Raw genomic sequence first — 18,417 nt, 5'->3', positions numbered from 1 at the left:
TCAGAACAAAACTGTATTAAATGATTGGCAAATAACCAGCATTCATGTCACCCACAATAAAAAAGCAGGTGGAATCATTATCCTGAATAAAAGACATGACACATGCCAACCTGTTAAGATATTCATCTTCATTCTGGGAACTCTCATAAGGTGCATAGATGCTCAGAATGATGATTTTTTTTCCCCACCACAATGAACTCAATTCCTATAGCCCAGTCAACGTCCAGTCTGACCACGTTAACCAGCTGGTCATACTTTTTGTGCCTTAGCACTGCGACGTCGCCACGTATTCTACCTTGAACTATTTCAGTGCTCAAGTCAGTGGTAGATACACCCACCCCATAGAAGTCTTTCCAAATCCTGTTTAGGTAAAAATGCCTCTTGAACACACAGTAGGTCTTCAAGAAATTATCCACCACAAAGCGGCGTGATTTATCTGCTTCTCTGTGCCCAACACGTAGTCCTCGGGCATTATATGACACGATATTGATATTCTTTTATTTCCGTTTGTCCATGGCACCCACCTGGCTGCTGCTCTCCTGTAAAACCACAGGTGTAAGGTCAGACACAGAGCGCTGCTGTTGCAGATCAGCCTCCCCCCGATCCGTGGGCCGTGCTGACACTGTTAACCCTGGGTCTGTGGGCCTCAAAGTAACGCCGTACATAAATGTCTGCTACACTCAGCAGTGATGTGAAACGCACTGAACCTATTGCGGGTTGAGTCTATCTTCCGACATGTCACCGGTTTACCCAATCTCTCAGTTAGATAACAGCACAGAGTATCAGCATCGAGATTGGGGGAAAATCTAGTTGCAAACACACTCACCAGCTTGGTTTTGACCACTGGAATGTTGCTCTCGGTGCCGGTACCAATTATTCCCATTTTCCTCTGCTGTTCTCATTTCAAACGAGCCTGAGCACCACCGGTAGACACATTGGGCTGGGAGCCTTTGGGGTTTGCGCACCCCTTTCTGCACAACAGTGCTCCACGCCGGGGACTGTGGCAGAAGGATCGGGGCCTCTCCCTGTGACTGGCGAGCAGACGCCGCCGTATGAAGTAAGTTTCTCTCTTGAAACGCAGCACTAGCCAAGGGTGCCCGGCCAGGGGATCCGTGGTGCTTCTCAATGGCAGTCACCCGGCGATCCATGGCCGCTGTAGTCGCCATCAAGTTCTCATTCACGCTTACCTGGGCGTCCAGAACAGAGCAGTTAGAGATAAAGAGGATGATTATATTTATGATGTATTATTGTTTTATGATATGTTATATCTTATTCCTGTCAACATCCAAGGCATAATGATGACTGGGAAACTGTGAAAAGCAAACAAATATGGCCGCCTTAAATGGATAGTGAGGGATTGTAATGAAGTACACTTTTTGTTAAATTCAGGGAATATTTCCTCACGCTTCACTCACTCTCTGTTTTGTGTGTGCTCTGAAAAACACAGCCTGGCTCTGTAAATGGAAAACAAATGTTTCAGGCAAGGTGTGGACCTGACCTGAAAACTTTGTTCCAGCCAATCAGCAACAGTTAGTGTTTGTGCACAGGAGTGATGAGGGGTGGGGGAAGAGAGAGTTCTATACACCGGCATATTCTAACATGCTGTACCCCAGGCTGTGAAGAAGGAGAGCGTTGAAGATTTTTTATTTAGCCGTGATGTCTTCTGTTATGTACCTCGCTTGACTAGGATTATGTTTAAGATGTTTATTAGAATAATGTTTAAGGTGTTTATTGAAAGATACAGTGGACTTTAGAGTCCAGTCTTGTTGCTCTCAGGCTGCAGCCTTCATATTTTGCAAAAGCACACAGCCGGCCAGTCAGGCAGTCTTGCAAATAGGCTGGAGGGGAAGTTAGGGTGACCACCGTGATTCAAAATTAATTACACAGCTGAACGAGACACACAAGGCCTTGTTGAATTCTCACATAAAGTTGACAGCACCTGGAGCCAGGCTCAATGATAGTAAACCAAGATTTAAAACCCTGTCTAAGGAGGGCCCGATAAGGGTAGAAGACTAGATTTATGAATACAAAAGGGGCCCTTGCGAGAAGGCTGCAGCTCTGAAGGTCAACATGTTATACAGCACAAGAACTTGGAATACATGTGTTAATGTTGACTGTGTCATGCATATACAATGTTCTGCTAATATCAAGATGATCATTTATTTCTGATGTCTTATTTCTTTAGAAGTGTTGTAGGGTAGAATACACTAATGTTTTAATATTGAACATGTGTGGAGGTGGAGGTGGGTCTGATCCTAAAACCCACAAGAGGAGGAGCGAAACAGGAAATATCAGTCAATGCAATGCAGAGTTTGAGGAGTTCTCAACTCAGATACACATGTGTTTGTTGTATTTGTTGATTTGCTTGAAATTATCACTAAACTTGAGTTAATTTGAACTTTACTGGAGTCATTGTCTCATTGAAGATTACTATCATTACAACTAAAGGACCTCAATTCATCTAAGTCTAAGTTACAGAATCAGAACTTTATTGTCAAGTAGTGTTTTACACATACAAGGAATTTGCTTTGGTGATGAGGTGCTACACGTAGATAAACATACAGCCGACATAAATAGAAGTAAAAATATATAAATATGGAATAAACAAATGCAGGTTATAGAAGAATAATAGAAGAATAGAGAAAAATAATACAACTATTTGCATAGAAAGAACAATGTGGCAGATATTTACATGTGCATTACTCTGGGTTTGTGTTGTGCAGACGTATTGATACGGAAGAGGATGTTGTGTGCATAAATATATAAATTGACAGTTAAAAAAAAAAAAAACTACAACGATTACAGTTACATTAAAGAGTATAAAGTGTGAGAGTGAGGCCCCGTTAGGCCTCTGGCCCGGTCTGAGGGTTTTTCCTCCCACAAGAGATAGCTGAGAAACAGCCAGAGAGGAAAAGGTCTGAAGAGTAGAAACGGCCTCCTCTGCAGACCTATCTGCCATTTCATGTCCTTTGATACCCATAAAGACCTGACTGTGAGACCCATCATCTGAACTCTGCATAATGTTTGTTGTACTTTCTGTCTGAATGACTGCTCTGTAAACTGGCTGCTGATGAACTTGAGTCTGAACAAATGATCTCAGTGGTGTTATTTCCTTTATCCACTGCTCTGCTAATAAACTTGTGAGCATTACTGTGTAAACTGTGTCATCATTTATCCTCCTCACTATTCTGATATGAAACTCTGGAACAATAAATGCTACTCCTACTTTATTTACTTGTACTTTACTGGAGTATTTCCATTTTTGCCACTTTATACTTCTACTTCAGTACATTTCAGAGGGACATGTACTTTTTACTGCACTTCTGTTATCTGACAGCCGCAGTTACTAGTTAACAACTTATTGTAGATTTAAGCAGCGGCTCTCAAATTGTTTTGGACTTGGGGCCCCATATAAAAACAAAATTACCATGTTTTAATATACACTTAATAATCTGTACTCAACTTAACAGCCAGAGATGTACTGGGACTGAAATTCAGCCTTTGAGACGCATGCGGAAAAATTTTTGCAATTATTTTACTAAAAGTGTTTTATGTGGTAGAAAGAGAATCAGATTATACTGAAGACCTTCTAGAAACTTTAGGATGACACCTGCCTCCTCTGTTTGAGTCAGGCAGCTTCCCCTGTGCAGGACTCATCACAGCTACATTTGCATGAGAAGAACATCAGCAATAAATAAGACTAACAATAATCGGCCGTTCGGGAGTCTTCACGAACTTCCTGACAGCCAACAGCAAAAATGGGCAAGCGTAAGGATTTCAGCTATTTTGACAAGAGCCGAATTATGATGGATATCCGACTGGGTCAGAGCATCTCCAAAACAGTCTGCAGGGGTCAGAACAAAAGTGGTCCAAGGAAGGAAAAGCGGTGAACTGGTGACAGGGTCATGGACGGCCAAGGCTCATTGATGCATGTGGGGAGAGAAGGCTGGCCCGTGTGGTCCGATCCAACAGATGAGCTACTGAAGGTCAAACTGCTGAAAAAGTTGATGCTGGTTCTGATAGAAAAGGGTCAGAACACACAGGAGTCCATGTCTCGGTGGGTCACGGCTGTTTTGGACCTACCTATGTTACAGTTAATCCTTGTATAATGTTCATATAAAGCAGGGTCCAGAAGCTCAGTGGCTGCTGTTTGCTTTGGTGAAAGTCAGATATAAAAAGACAATTTAATGTTCGTTAGGTCAGAGTTAGAGAAGGTGTCAGAGATTTATGACAACACAGCCTGAAACCCACAGCAGCGACTAATAACAAGTCAACACGTTGTTTAACATGAATACTTTCATAGGAAGGCTCACCTAACTTTTAGTAAGTTTAATTATGTGTGTAGAGACCTTTCGCCAACCAAGACCAACACCTGTGCCCTGTTGCACCTTGATAAAATGAACTCTGGCCACTGGCTCCCCCTGGTGGCGGGAGGTTTACCAACAACAATCACAAACCTTAAACAAAAAGGCTCTCACAGTGTGTATAGATTACTGTCTGATCACTCCTGTGGCTGGAAGTTCACCCATTGAAACTGTATCGTCAGTAAAATCACAGGAGAGTCCTCATATCTCTACACGTCTCAGCAAAGAAGCCGACGAGTCAAAACTCCACAAATCTGTCCTGTGACTCCGGCAGAGCTCTTGTTGATCTCTGCTGCCACCTGGTGGACTTCTCATATGTTAACGCTGATGGGAAGTCGGTCATTACACTAAATGTCTGTCTAATCCCGGGGGGGTTTATTTGAACTCTGTTAAATACTATGTTCAGACTACTTCACACACTATAAGTCTGCATATGCAATAGTGGATCAGTACTTTAGACTGAAGCACACAGAGGTTTGACAGGCCAAGCAAAAGCTTTTAGCAGAGGAAGTCTGACAAAGCTCCACCCCTCACATGAGAAAAACCAGGAACTTCTTTTTCCTGACTAGAGAAACACACAGAGTGAAAAACAGACGATCAGATTCACCTTCAGACCAAACTAACAAGTTCCTCTGAGTGAGTTCAGCTACAGGAGAGAAAAGTGGAAAACTACAACACTGCTGCTTCAACCTGCTGACGCTCCACACACTGAAGGTGAGTTTGACTAAAAACATAACATTAAAGTAGAGGAGGGAGGGGAGCCATGACTGACTGTACTTTCTGTCTGCTGGGGTTTGCAGAGAGAAAAACAAGCACCTGAGTGTCCAGTTTGTAAGAGAAGATCTTCAAAGGATGAACCACCTCGTAACCTGGTGTTAAAGAACCTGTGTGAGGCCTTCTTACAGGAGAGAGATCAGAGAGCTTCAGAGGCTCTCTGCAGTCTGCACTCTGAGAAACTCAAACTCTTCTGTCTGGACCATCAGCAGCCAGTGTGTCTCGTCTGCAGAGATTCAGAAAAACACAGCAACCACAGATTCAGACCCGTCGATGAAGCTGCACGACAACACAAGAAGGAACTTCAGGAAACTCTGGAGCCCTTAAAGGAGAAGTTAAAGGTTTGTGAACAAGTTAAAGAGGAGTTTGATCAAACAGCAGAACACATGAAGGTCCAGGCCCGACACACAGAGAGGCAGATTAAGGAGCAGTTTAAGAAGCTTCAGCAGTTTCTAGAGGAGGAAGAGGAGGCCAGGATGGCTGCACTGAGGGAGGAAGAGGAGCAGAAGAGTCAGATGATGAAGGAGAAGATGGAGGCTCTGAGCAGAGAGATAGCAGCTCTTTCAGACACAGTCAGAGCCACAGAGGAGGAGCTGAGAGCTGAAGACGTCTCATTCCTGCTCAACTACAAGGCTGCAGTGGAAAGAGTCCAGCAGCGCCCCCTGCTGGATGATCCACAGCTGCCCTCAGGAGCTCTGATAGACCAGGCCAAACACCTGGGCAACCTGACCTTCAACATCTGGAACAAGATGAAGGACATGGTCTCCTACACTCCTCTCATTCTGGACCCAAACACTGCTGATCCATATCTCATCCTGTCTGAAGATCTGACCAGTGTGAGACGAGGAGAGAGACAGCAGCTTCCTGACAATCCAGAGAGGTTTGATGAACACTACTCTGTCCTGGGCTCTGAGGGCTTTAACTCAGGGACTCACAGCTGGGATGTCGAGGTTGGAGACAGTACAGGCTGGTTACTGGGTGTGTCAGCAGAGTCTGTCCAGAGGAAGGGAGACAACATATGCTCTGGATTACGGACAATTGAGTTCTATGAAGGTAAATACTCAGCATGGTCACCACCAGCTTCATTCACTGATCTCAGCATTCAGAAGAAGCCCCAGAGGATCAGAGTGAATCTGGACTGGAACAGAGGAAATCTGTCGTTCTCTGATCCTGATACTAACACACACATACACACCTTCACACACACTTTCACTGAGAGGATGTTTCCATACATTAACACTGAGGATGAAGTGAAGCTCTCAGCAGTGAAGGTCTGTGTGACAGTGGAACAGAGCAGTTAGAGATAAAGAGGATGATTATATTCATGATGTATTATTATTACTTTATATATTATATATCATCCAGTCGCAATGACAACTGTGAAATCCTAACAAACAGTGATTAGCTCAGTTGGTAGAGTTAGCTTACTTAGGTTACGTGTTTGATCTGCACACCGGTCGACTATATTTTCTTTCCCTCTTTAACAATTTAATTATGAAGACACTTTCACATGCTCACTATAAAGCATGTGCCGCAGTGTGAGCGTTACAGCGTTTGATCTGCATCCATCAACCTAAGGACGCTTGTTTTAACAAAGTGGAGAGGAGCCTTGACCCTCACCTGACTATGCCTTTGTAAATTTGCTTGTATTATGTGGTTTATACTGGACTGTGGTGCAGAAACAGTGACAAAGTCAAACATACTTGGTTTACATTTTCCTGTTATCTGTCAGTGGTCATACTTTTACTCATCCAATACTAGATGTGATAGTTTTTGAGATGTTCTTTGCTTTAGTCCAGATGAGCCATTAGTGATGCTCAAACATTAATGCATCAATTATAATCTAGTGATAAACTATATTATTCTGTAATGGGAGTTCTGTATAAAAAAAGACTATAACCTTTGATCCTGGTGCAGGACAACAACACAGTGGAAGAACAATTCACTACACTGACGTAACTTACTACAATCTAACTCTGTCATACTAAAGTGTGGCAACAAACTAACTACTACTAACCGTTTTGTTATCTTTCAGTACATTTAGCTGTGCTCACATAGCTGAAAACACTGGTGATCTCAAAAGATACACAAACATCAGTAACTGAAAAGCATGCAGGCGAGCTATCATTATTATTATCATGTAACGGGCATGGATTAGTTCAACCTCAGGCTGATAAACATATTACTGTAACGTTGCAGTGGGAGTTTACCTGAGTCTCCAGCATGTTGGTGCAGCTGTCTCCAGGTGAGTCGGTCTCTGTGTGTTGGATTTTGCTCCCTCATGAGTTTGAGTGCTGCTCTGTGTAAATCACTGCCGGCTCTTTCAAAAGGCCAGTCATCTGATGTCTGGGATCTTTTTAATACTACCAACTGCTATTTTCCTCTGAAAAAGGTCCAACACTCTCCTGGCGTTTTGTTTCCTGGCGTCGTTTCATGCTGTCATTAGCTTCTCACCACATTTGACTCATTAAATCAAATAGTACTTTTGTCTTTCTGAGGTTTTGAATCTGCTGCCTTCTTTCTTCCTCAGGTTTGTGACAGTCTACCATAACATGATCCACCCTTTCTTGTTGCCCACAGCTGCCTGACTTATGTTTGCCTGTTTTGAATAAAGTGCTGTTTAGTCCAGTGTGTCCAGATCTAAGTCTTCATTGTCTCGTCTCTCCTGTTCCTTCCTTTCCTCTCTTCCTCCTGATGTTTTCGCCACCGTTCCTTCATGCTCTCTTTAATAACGCTCTTGATTTCTGTCTTTCTGAAGCAAACTACATCAGTGTACTCACTTTTTGTGGCCTCCTCTGCAGACCTATCTGCCATTTCATGTCCTTTGATACCCATAAAGACCTGACTGTGAGACCCATCATCTGAACTCTGCATAATGTTTGTTGTACTTTCTGTCTGAATGACTGCTCTGTAAACTGGCTGCTGATGAACTTGAGTCTGAACAAATGATCTCAGTGGTGTTATTTCCTTTATCCACTGCTCTGCTAATAAACTTGTGAGCATTACTGTGTAAACTGTGTCATCATTTATCCTCCTCACTATTCTGATATTTTCATATCTGGAACAATAAATGCTACTCCTACTTTACTTACTTGTACTTTACTTGAGTATTTCCATTTTTGCCACTTCATACTTCTACTTAAGTACATTTCAGAGGGACATGTACTTTTTACTGCACTTCTGTTATCTGACAGCCGCAGTTACTAGTTAACAACTTATTGTAGATTTAAGCAGCGGCTCTCAAATCTTTATGACTTGGAGCCCTGTGTAAAAAAATGTTATGTATAATTACAAATAAACAACTTTGTACCTTGTTAAACTGATATTCAGGTAACGTTACAGCTTCTCCACCGTCTCAGCCGCTGTAACTTGTGACCTACATAATATAGAATAATGCAACTTAACAGCCAGAGATGTACTGGGACTGAAATAGTTTGTTTTTCAGTTAGAGAAGGTGTCAGAGATTTATGACAACACAGCCTGAAACCCACAGCAGCGACTAATAACAAGTCAACACGTTGTTTAACATGAATACTTTCATAGGAAGGCTCACCTAACTTTTAATAAGTTTGATTATGTGTGTAGAGACCTTTCGCCAACCAAGACCAACACCTGTGCCCTGTTGCACCTTGATAAAATGAACTCTGGCCACTGGCTCCCCCTGGTGGCGGGAGGTTTACCAACAACAACCACAAACCTTAAACAAAAAGGCTCTCACAGTGTGTATAGATTACTGTCTGATCACTCCTGTGGCTGGAAGTTCACTCATTGAAACTGTATCGTCAGTAAAATCACAGGAGAGTCCTCATATCTCTACACGTCTCAGCAAAGAAGCCAGTGAGTCAAATGTTCCTGTTGTAAACCTGAGTTTTTTGACAAATCTGTCCTGTGACTCCGGCAGAGCTCTTGTTGATCTCTGCTGCCGCCTGGTGGACTTCTCATATGTTAACGCTGATGGGAAGTCGGTCATTACACTAAATGTCTGTCCAATCCCGGGGGGGTTTATTTGAACTCTGTTAAATACTATGTTCAGACTACTTCACACACTATAAGTCTGCATATGCAATAGTGGATCAGTACTTTAGACTGAAGCACACAGAGGTTTGACAGGCCAAGCAAAAGCTTTTAGCAGAGGAAGTCTGACAAAGCTCCACCCCTCACATGAGAAAAACCAGGAACTTCTTTTTCCTGACTAGAGAAACACACAGAGTGAAAAACCGACGATGAGATTCACCTTCAGACCAAACTGACAGCTTCCTCTGAGTGAGTTCAGCTACAGGAGAGAAAAGTGGAAAACTACAACACTGCTGCTTCAACCTGCTGACGCTCCACACACTGAAGGTGAGTTTGACTAAAAACATAACATTAAAGTAGAGGAGGGAGGGGAGCCATGACTGACTGTACTTTCTGTCTGCTGGGTTTTCAGCTTCAGAGACAAAATGGCTTCCAGATCAGAGGAGGATCTCTGCTGTCCAGTCTGTCAAGAGGTCTTCAGAGATCCTGTTGTTCTGTCATGTAGCCACAGCTTCTGTAAAGTCTGTCTGAAGAGCTGGTGGAGACAGAAACAAGCACCTGAGTGTCCAGTTTGTAAGAGAAGATCTTCAAAGGATGATCCACCTTGTAACCTGGCGTTAAAGAACCTGTGTGAGGCCTTCTTACAGGAGAGAGATCAGAGAGCTTCAGAGGCTCTCTGCAGTCTGCACTCTGAGAAACTCAAACTCTTCTGTCTGGACCATCAGCAGCCAGTGTGTGTCATCTGCAGAGATTCAGAAAAACACAGCAACCACAGATTCAGACCCGTCGATGAAGCTGCACGACAACACAAGAAGGAACTTCAGGAAACTCTGGAGCCCTTAAAGGAGAAGTTAAAGGTTTGTGAACAAGTTAAAGTGAAGTTTGATCAAACAGCAGAACACATGAAGGTCCAGGCCCGACACACAGAGAGGCAGATTAAGGAGCAGTTTAAGAAGCTTCAGCAGTTTCTAGAGGAGGAAGAGGAGGCCAGGATGGCTGCACTGAGGGAGGAAGAGGAGCAGAAGAGTCAGATGATGAAGGAGAAGATGGAGGCTCTGAGCAGAGAGATAGCAGCTCTTTCAGACACAGTCAGAGCCACAGAGGAGGAGCTGAGAGCTGAAGACGTCTCATTCCTGCTCAACTACAAGGCTGCAGTGGAAAGAGTCCAGCAGCGCCCCCTGCTGGATGATCCACAGCTGCCCTCAGGAGCTCTGATAGACCAGGCCAAACACCTGGGCAACCTGGCCTTCAACATCTGGAACAAGATGAAGGACATGGTCTCCTACACTCCTCTCATTCTGGACCCAAACACTGCTGGTCCATATCTCATCCTGTCTGAAGATCTGACCAGTGTGAGACGAGGAGGAGAGAGACAGCAGCTTCCTGACAATCCAGAGAGGGTTGATAGTTACCTCTCTGTCCTGGGCTCTGAAGGCTTTAACTCAGGGACTCACAGCTGGGATGTCGAGGTTGGAGACAGTACAGGCTGGGGACTGGGTGTGTCAGCAGAGTCTGTTCAGAGGAAGGGAGACAACATAAAGTCAGGATTATGGGTAATAGTTTTCTATGAAGGTAAATACTCAGCATGGTCACCATCAGCTCCACTCACTGATCTCAGCGTTCAGAAGAAGCTCCAGAGGATCAGAGTGAATCTGGACTGGAACAGAGGAAAGCTGTCGTTCTCTGATCCTGATACTAACACACATACACACCTTCACACACACTTTCACTGAGAGGATGTTTCCATATATTGAAACTTTGGATGAGTTGAAGCTGTCAGCAGTGAAGGTCTGTGTGACAGTGGAACAGAGCAGCTAGAGATAAAGAGGATGATTATATTCATGATGTATTATTATTACTTTATATATTATATATCATCCAGTCGCAATGACAACTGTGAAATCCTAACAAACAGTGATTAGCTCAGTTGGTAGAGTTAGCTTACTTAGGTTACGTGTTTGATCTGCACACCGGTCGACTATATTTTCTTTCCCTCTTTAACAATTTAATTATGAAGACACTTTCACATGCTCACTATAAAGCATGTGCCGCAGTGTGAGCGTTACAGCGTTTGATCTGCATCCATCAACCTAAGGACGCTTGTTTTAACAAAGTGGAGAGGAGTCTTGACCCTCACCTGACTATGCCTTTGTAAATCTGCTTGTATTATGTGGTTTATACTGGACTGTGGTGCAGAAACAGTGACAAAGTTAAACATACTTGGTTTACATTTTCCTGTTATCTGTCAGTGGTCATACTTTTACTCATCCAATACTAGATGTGATAGTTTTTGAGATGTTCTTTTCTTTAGTCCAGATGAGCCATTAGTGATGCTCAAACATTAATGCATCAATAATTATAATCTAGTGATAAACTATATTATTCTGTAATGGGAGTTCTGTATAAAAAAAAGACTATAACTTTTGATCCTGGTGCAGGACAACAACACAGTGGAAGAACAATTCACTACACTGATGTAACTTACTACAATCTAACTCTGTCAAACTAAGGTTAAGATTTTACATTAAAAAACACACAAGGCTCATTAAACACGACTTATTGTAGATTTAACCAGCGGCTCTCAAATCTTTTTGACTTGGGGCTCTGTATAAATTTTTTTACGTATAACGACAAATAAACAACCTTGTACCTTATTAAACTGATATTCAGGTAACGTTATAGCTTCTCCACCGTCTCAGTCGCTGTAACTTACGTGACCTACATAATATACAATAATGCAACTTAACAGCCAGAGATGTAGTGGGACTGAAATTCAGCCCGGGACCTTGAGAAAGATTTTTTGCAGTTATTTTACTACTAAAAGTGTTTTTGTTGTAGAAAGAGAATCAGATTATACTGAAGACCTTCGAGAAACTTTAGGATGACACCTGCCTCCTCAGTTTGAGTCAGGCAGCTTCCCCTGTGCAGGACTCTGCCTCTGATTGTACAGCTACATTTGCATGAGAAGAACATCAGCAATAAATAAGACTAACAATAGGCCGTTCGGGAGTCTTCTTAAAGTCTTCTTAAAGATTTCTGTCTGATAGTGCTGTAGCTAAATTTAAGGATGCGATTCCATCAGCTCTAAATACATTATCTAGTCACAAAGTAACGGAGGACTCCTATGCTAATTTCAGTCCCTCCCAAATCGATCATCTTGTTGATAGTGCTGCAGGCTCGCTGCGAATGACACTCGACTCTGTAGCCCCTCTAAAAAAGAAAATACTAAAACAAAAACTGTTAGCTCCATGGTATAATACTGAAACTCGCAAATAAAAGCAAATATTGCGGAAACTTGAGAGGAATTGGCGTTCCACCAAAGTGGAAAATTCTCGTTTAATTTGGCAAAATAGTCTTAAAACTTATAGGAAGGCCCTCTGTAATGCCAGAGCAGCGTACTACTCGTCATTAATAGAGGAAAATAGGAACAACCCCAGGTTTCTTTTCAGCACTGTAGCCAGGCTGACAGAGAGTCACAGCTCTATTGAGCCAAGTATTCCCATAGCTCTCAGTAGTTACGACTTCATGAGCTTCTTTAATGATAAAATTCTAGCTATTAGAGACAAAATTCACAAAGACCTGCCCTCAACTGGCACCGACTTATCTCTTAACTCAGGAACCTTAGAAACAGCTGTAGAACCAGATACATGTTTAGACTGTTTTGCTTCCCTCAATCTTTACCAACTAACTTCAATAATTTCTTCATCTAAACCATCAACCTGCCTCTTAGACCCCATCCCGACTAGGCTGCTTAAAGATGTTTTACCCTTAGTCAGCACCTCTATACTAGATATGATCAATCTATCTTTATCAACAGGCTATGTACCACAGTACTTTAAAGTAGCTGTAATTAAACCTCTTCTGAAAAAGCCCAAACTTGATCCGGATGTTTTAGCCAACTATAGACCTATATCTAACCTTCCATTTCTCTCTAAGGTTCTGGAGAAAGCAGTTGCTAAACAGCTGTGTGACTTTCTACAGAGCAATAGTTTATTTGAGGATTTTCAGTCAGGATTTAGAGCTCATCATAGCACAGAGACAGCACTGGTGAAAATTACTAACGACCTCCTTATTGCATCAGACAAAGGACTTGTCTCTGTACTGCTTTTATTAGATCTTAGTGCTGCATTTGATACCATTGACCATCAGATCCTATTGCAGAGACTGGAACATTTCATTGGCATTAAAGGAACCGCTCTAAGCTGGTTTAAGTCCTATTTATCGGATCGATTTCAGTTTGTACATGTTAACGATGAGTCCTCCATGCATGCCAAAGTTAGTCATGGAGTTCCTCAAGGATCTGTCCTCGGACCAATCCTCTTCACTTTATATATGCTTCCTTTAGGCAATATTATCAGGAAAAATTCCATAAGCTTTCATTGTTATGCAGATGATACTCAGTTATATCTATAGATCAAGCCAGATGAAACTCATCAGTTAGCTAAACTTCAAATGTGCCTTCAGGATGTTAAAACCTGGATGACCTGTAATTTTCTAATGTTAAACTCAGATAAAATTGAAGTTATTGTTCTGGGGCCTAAGCACCTCTGTGACGCATTATCTAAAGATATAGTTTCCCTGGATGGCATTGCCCTGGCCTCCAGCACCACTGTGAGGAATCTTGGAGTTATCTTTGATCAGGACATGTCGTTTAAGTCTCACATTAAGCAAATTTCAACGACCGCCTTTTTTCACCTACGTAATATTGCAAAAATCAGGAACATCCTGTCTAAAAATGATGCAGAAAAACTAGTCCATGCATTTGTTACTTCTAGGCTGGATTACTGCAATTCCTTATTATCAGGCTGCTCAAAAAAGTCAGTTAAGACTCTTCAGCCGATCCAGAATGCTGCAGCACGTGTTCTGACAGGAACCAGGAAAAGAGATCATATTTCTCCTGTTTTAGCTTCTTTGCATTGGCTTCCAGTAAAATCCAGAATAATATTTAAAATCATTCTTCTTACCTACAAAGCTCTTAATGGTCAGGCACCATCTTATCTTAAAGAGCTCATAGTACCTTACTACCCCACCAGAGCACTGCGCTCCCAGAATGCAGGGTTACTTGTGGTTCCTAGAGTCTCCAAAAGTAGACTAGGAGCCAGAGCGTTCAGCTATCAAGCTCCTCTCCTGTGGAACCAGGTTCCAGTTTGGGTTCAGGAGGCAGACACCATCTCCACATTTAAGAGTAGGCTTAAGACTTTCCTCTTTGATAAAGCTTATAGTTAGGGCTGGCTCAGGTGAGTCCTGAACCATCCCTTAGTTATGCTGCTATAGGCCTAGACTGCCGGGGGATTTCCCATGATGCACTGAGCTCCTCTCTCCTCTACTTTCTCTCCCTCTGTATGCAACCTCATCCCATTATTGCATGTTACTAACACAACTTCTCCCCTTTCCGGTAGTCTTGTGCTTTCTCGTCTCTCTCCTCTCTCCTCCTATCACTTCCTGCAGGTGTTTTCTGGCTCTGGAGCTGTGGAGTCTGGATCTGTGGTTGCGGGTCACCTGCTGCCCCCGTGTTCCTGCTCGACACCCTCTGCTGCAACGACTATTGTTGCTAGTCCTATTGTTATTATTGTTATTATAATCATTAACATTACGACTGTTACCATTAAAACTACTATAAATATCTGTACCATTTTTCATTTAGTCTATAGCAACATCACCTTTGTGTAGGCTGCCTCCCTCCCCTCTCTCTCTCTCTCTCTCTCTCTCTCTCTCTCTCAGCAGCGTCTAATGACAGCACGTCATTTAACATGAATACTTTCATAGGAAGGCTCTCCTAACTTTTAGTAAGTTTGATTATGTGTGCAGAGACCTTTTGCCAACCAAGACCAACACCTGTGCCCTGTTGCACCTTGATAAAATGAACTCTGGCCACTGGCTCCCCCTGGTGGCGGGAGGTTTACCAACAACAATCACAAACCTTAAACAAAAAGGCTCTCACAGTGTGTATAGATTACTGTCTGATCACTCCTGTGGCTGGAAGTTCACCCATTGAAACTGTATCATCAGTAAAATCACAGGAGAGTCCTCATATCTCTACAGGTCTCAGCAAAGAAGCCGACGAGTCAAATGCTCCACAAATGTGTCCTGTGACGCCGGCAGAGCTCTTGTTCGCTCCTGCTGCTGACTGGTTGACCTCTCATGAGTCATCACTGACAGGAAGACGGTCATTACCCAAATGTCTGTCCAGCCAGATGCTGTGTAAAAGTCAAATGCGTTTATGAAAACAACCAAAGGCAAATCTGTTAGTGTCAAGGCCATCCTACTTCTACCAGCAGGTAAACACACACACCTCTTCCTTGAAAGAACTGGTATACATGTCCTGCAGCCAGAGCCCAGTCACATCGAACAAATCACAAGTAAAGCTGGCACAGCTCCATATCTTGGTACCTGTTGTTCTATGATATTCTGTGGTACCTCTTTTGTTACACACTTCCCCTCTGCAACAATATTTCACTTTACACATCTTTCTTGATGTTCCATAGTCCCCAATTGCCAGAATATTCCTGGGGATTTTATTTTAACTCCTCCATTACATCGAAAGTACTTCTAAATAACATACAGTAGCAACAGCCTGCTGCCTGCTATCAGCAGTGACTCAGTACTGGAATGAAGCGCACCCAGGTTTATAGGTCAAGCAACAGCTGTTAGCAGAGGAGGTCTGACAAAGTTCAACCCCCCACCTGACTCACCTGAGACAAACCAGGAAACAGCTTCTCATTCGTCCTCACTACAGAGACACAGAGTGAAAAACAGACGATCAGATTCACCTTCAGACCAAACTAACAAGTTCCTCTGAGTGAGTTCAGCTACAGGAGAGAAAAGTGGAAAACTACAACACTGCTGCTTCAACCTGCTGACGCTCCACACACTGAAGGTGAGTTTGACTAAAAACATAACATTAAAGTAGAGGAGGGAGGGGAGCCATGACTGACTGTACTTTCTGTCTGCTGGGTTTCAGCTTCAGAGACAAAATGGCTTCCAGATCAGGGGAGGATCTCTGCTGTCCGGTCTGTCAGGAGGTCTTCAGAGATCCTGTTCTTCTGTCATGTAGCCACAGCTTCTGTAAAGTCTGTCTGAAGAGCTGGTGGAGAGAAAAACAAGCACCTGAGTGTCCAGTTTGTAACAGAAGATCTTCAAAGGATGATCCACCTCGTAACCTGGTGTTAAAGAACCTGTGTGAGGCCTTCTTACAGGAGAGAGATCAGAGAGCTTCAGAGGCTCTCTGCAGTCTGCACTCTGAGAAACTCAAACTCTTCTGTCTGGACCATCAGCAGCCAGTGTGTGTCATCTGCAGAGATTCAGAAAAACACAGCAACCACAGATTCAGACCCATCAATGAAGCTGCACGACAACACAAGAAGGAACTTCAGGAAACTCTGGAGCCCTTAAAGGAGAAGTTAAAGGTTTGTGAACAAGTTAAAGAGGAGTTTGATCAAACAGCAGAACACATGAAGGTCCAGGCCCGACACACAGAGAGGCAGATTAAGGAGCAGTTTAAGAAGCTTCACCTATTTCTAGAGGAGGAAGAGGAGGCCAGGATGGCTGCACTGAGGGAGGAAGAGGAGCAGAAGAGTCAGATGATGAAGGAGAAGATGGAGGCTCTGAGCAGAGAGATAGCAGCTCTTTCAGACACAGTCAGAGCCACAGAGGAGGAGCTGAGAGCTGAAGACGTCTCATTCCTGCTCAACTGCAAGGCTGCAGTGGAAAGAGTCCAGCAGCGCCCCTGCTGGATTATCCACAGCTGCCCTCAGGAGCTCTGATAGACCAGGCCAAACACCTGGGCAACCTGGCCTTCAACATCTGGAACAAGATGAAGGACATGGTCTCCTACACTCCTCTCATTCTGGACCCAAACACTGCTGGTCCAAGACTCATCCTGTCTGAAGATCTTACCAGTGTGAGAGGAGGAGAGAGACAGCAGCTTCCTGACAATCCAGAGAGGGTTGATTATTACCACTCTGTCCTGGGCTCTGAGGGCTTTAACTCAGGGACTCACAGCTGGGATGTCGAGGTTGGAGACAGTGCATGCTGGTTTCTGGGTGTGTTAGCAGAGTCTGTGCAGAGGAAGGGACGCTTATGGTCTGGATTATCGATAATACGGTTCTATGAAGAGAAATACTCAGCATGGTCACCACCAGCTCCACCCACTGATTTCAGAGTGCAGAAGAAGCCCCAGAGGATCAGAGTGAATCTGGACTGGAACAGAGGAAAGCTGTCGTTCTCTGATCCTGATACTAACACACACATACACACCTTCACACACACTTTCACTGAGAGGATGTTTCCATTCATTAGCACTATAAGTGAAGTGAAGCTGTCAGCAGTGAAGGTCTGCGTGACAGTGGAACAGAGCAGTTAGAGATAAAGAGGATGATTTATTATAACTTTATATATTAAGTATCATTCACGTCAACAACCAAGTCATAATGACAACTGTGAAATCCTAACAAACATGGATTAGCTCAGTTGGTAGAGTGCAAGTCTCTTACTTAGAAGGTTATGTGTTTGATCTGCACACCAGGCGAGTACATTTTCTTTCCCTCTTCAACAATTCAATTATGAAGACACTTTGACGTGCTCACAATAAAGCATGAGCTGCAGTAGTCATAACTTCTTATCCTTCATCATGTCATCGCTCAAAAGCATGTTTCAGGTGTGAGCTCACCTGTCTCTGTGTTTCTACACTGAACCCATTAAAGACCCATCTGGAGCTCTCTTATATTCATTTACATACATTTATGAGTAAAGGTGAGGGGTTCTTACTTTCATCGCTCAGTTCAAACCTTTGCCTCGTAGCGGTTTGATAAAAACAGGCTCAGTGAGCTCTACCGAAGCCTCGGGCCTGATTCAACTTACTCTATGATTATTTTTTTTTATTTTATGAAGTAATTAGGTTTTGTATTTTGTGCTTAATTGAATTAAGAGTATGTTACAACTGTAACTTCAACTGTGTGGCAGAATAAGTTGAGTGAAAAACACTGTCAGCCATGCAGACACACACTCACCTTTAACAGGAACATGTACAGTGTCGGCTGAAGGCTGAATGGCTTCTGTTCTCACCTCACTGATGGAAAGAAGTCAAACCACAGACTGTTCTGTGTTTCCGTCACGCTCCGAGCGTGCTCCTATCAGCAGTCTCTGTGCAACAGCCCACTGAAAGCCCCTGAAGACACAAACTCTTTTCTCGTAACTTCATCAGCAGTCACAAGTAACTAAATACATGAGGTTTCTTTAGGTAGGGTTCTACAAACATCTGTGAAAG

The 18,417-nt window shown here is 43.2% G+C and overlaps 2 protein-coding genes and 1 pseudogene across 2 annotated transcripts; all 3 read left to right on the top strand.

Moving 5' to 3' along the window:
* Nucleotides 1-3,758: 3,758 nt before the first annotated feature.
* LOC119885776 (nuclear factor 7, brain-like) lies at nucleotides 3,759-8,152 on the top strand. Its single transcript, XM_038696001.1, has 2 exons — nucleotides 3,759-3,842; nucleotides 5,165-8,152. Exons 1-2 carry the CDS (start codon nucleotides 3,759-3,761, stop codon nucleotides 6,437-6,439), a joined length of 1,359 nt encoding a protein of 452 aa, XP_038551929.1. The 3' UTR covers nucleotides 6,440-8,152.
* Nucleotides 4,902-11,806, top strand: LOC119885864 (tripartite motif-containing protein 35-like). Its single transcript, XM_038696172.1, has 2 exons — nucleotides 4,902-5,078; nucleotides 9,565-11,806. Exon 2 carries the CDS (start codon nucleotides 9,578-9,580, stop codon nucleotides 10,883-10,885), a length of 1,308 nt encoding a protein of 435 aa, XP_038552100.1. The 5' UTR covers nucleotides 4,902-5,078; nucleotides 9,565-9,577; the 3' UTR covers nucleotides 10,886-11,806.
* LOC119885863 lies at nucleotides 9,322-17,915 on the top strand (annotated as a pseudogene).
* The last annotated feature ends 502 nt before the right edge of the window (nucleotides 17,916-18,417 follow it).

The sequence above is a fragment of the Micropterus salmoides genome, unplaced genomic scaffold, assembly GCF_014851395.1.
Source record: "Micropterus salmoides isolate LMB-PRFRI ecotype aquatic unplaced genomic scaffold, ASM1485139v1 Ms_hic_scaffold_4, whole genome shotgun sequence".
Classification (NCBI taxonomy): Eukaryota; Metazoa; Chordata; class Actinopteri; order Centrarchiformes; family Centrarchidae; genus Micropterus; species Micropterus salmoides.
Note: the sequence above shows the minus strand (reverse complement) of the source record. Positions and strands in the feature narration are given on the sequence as shown.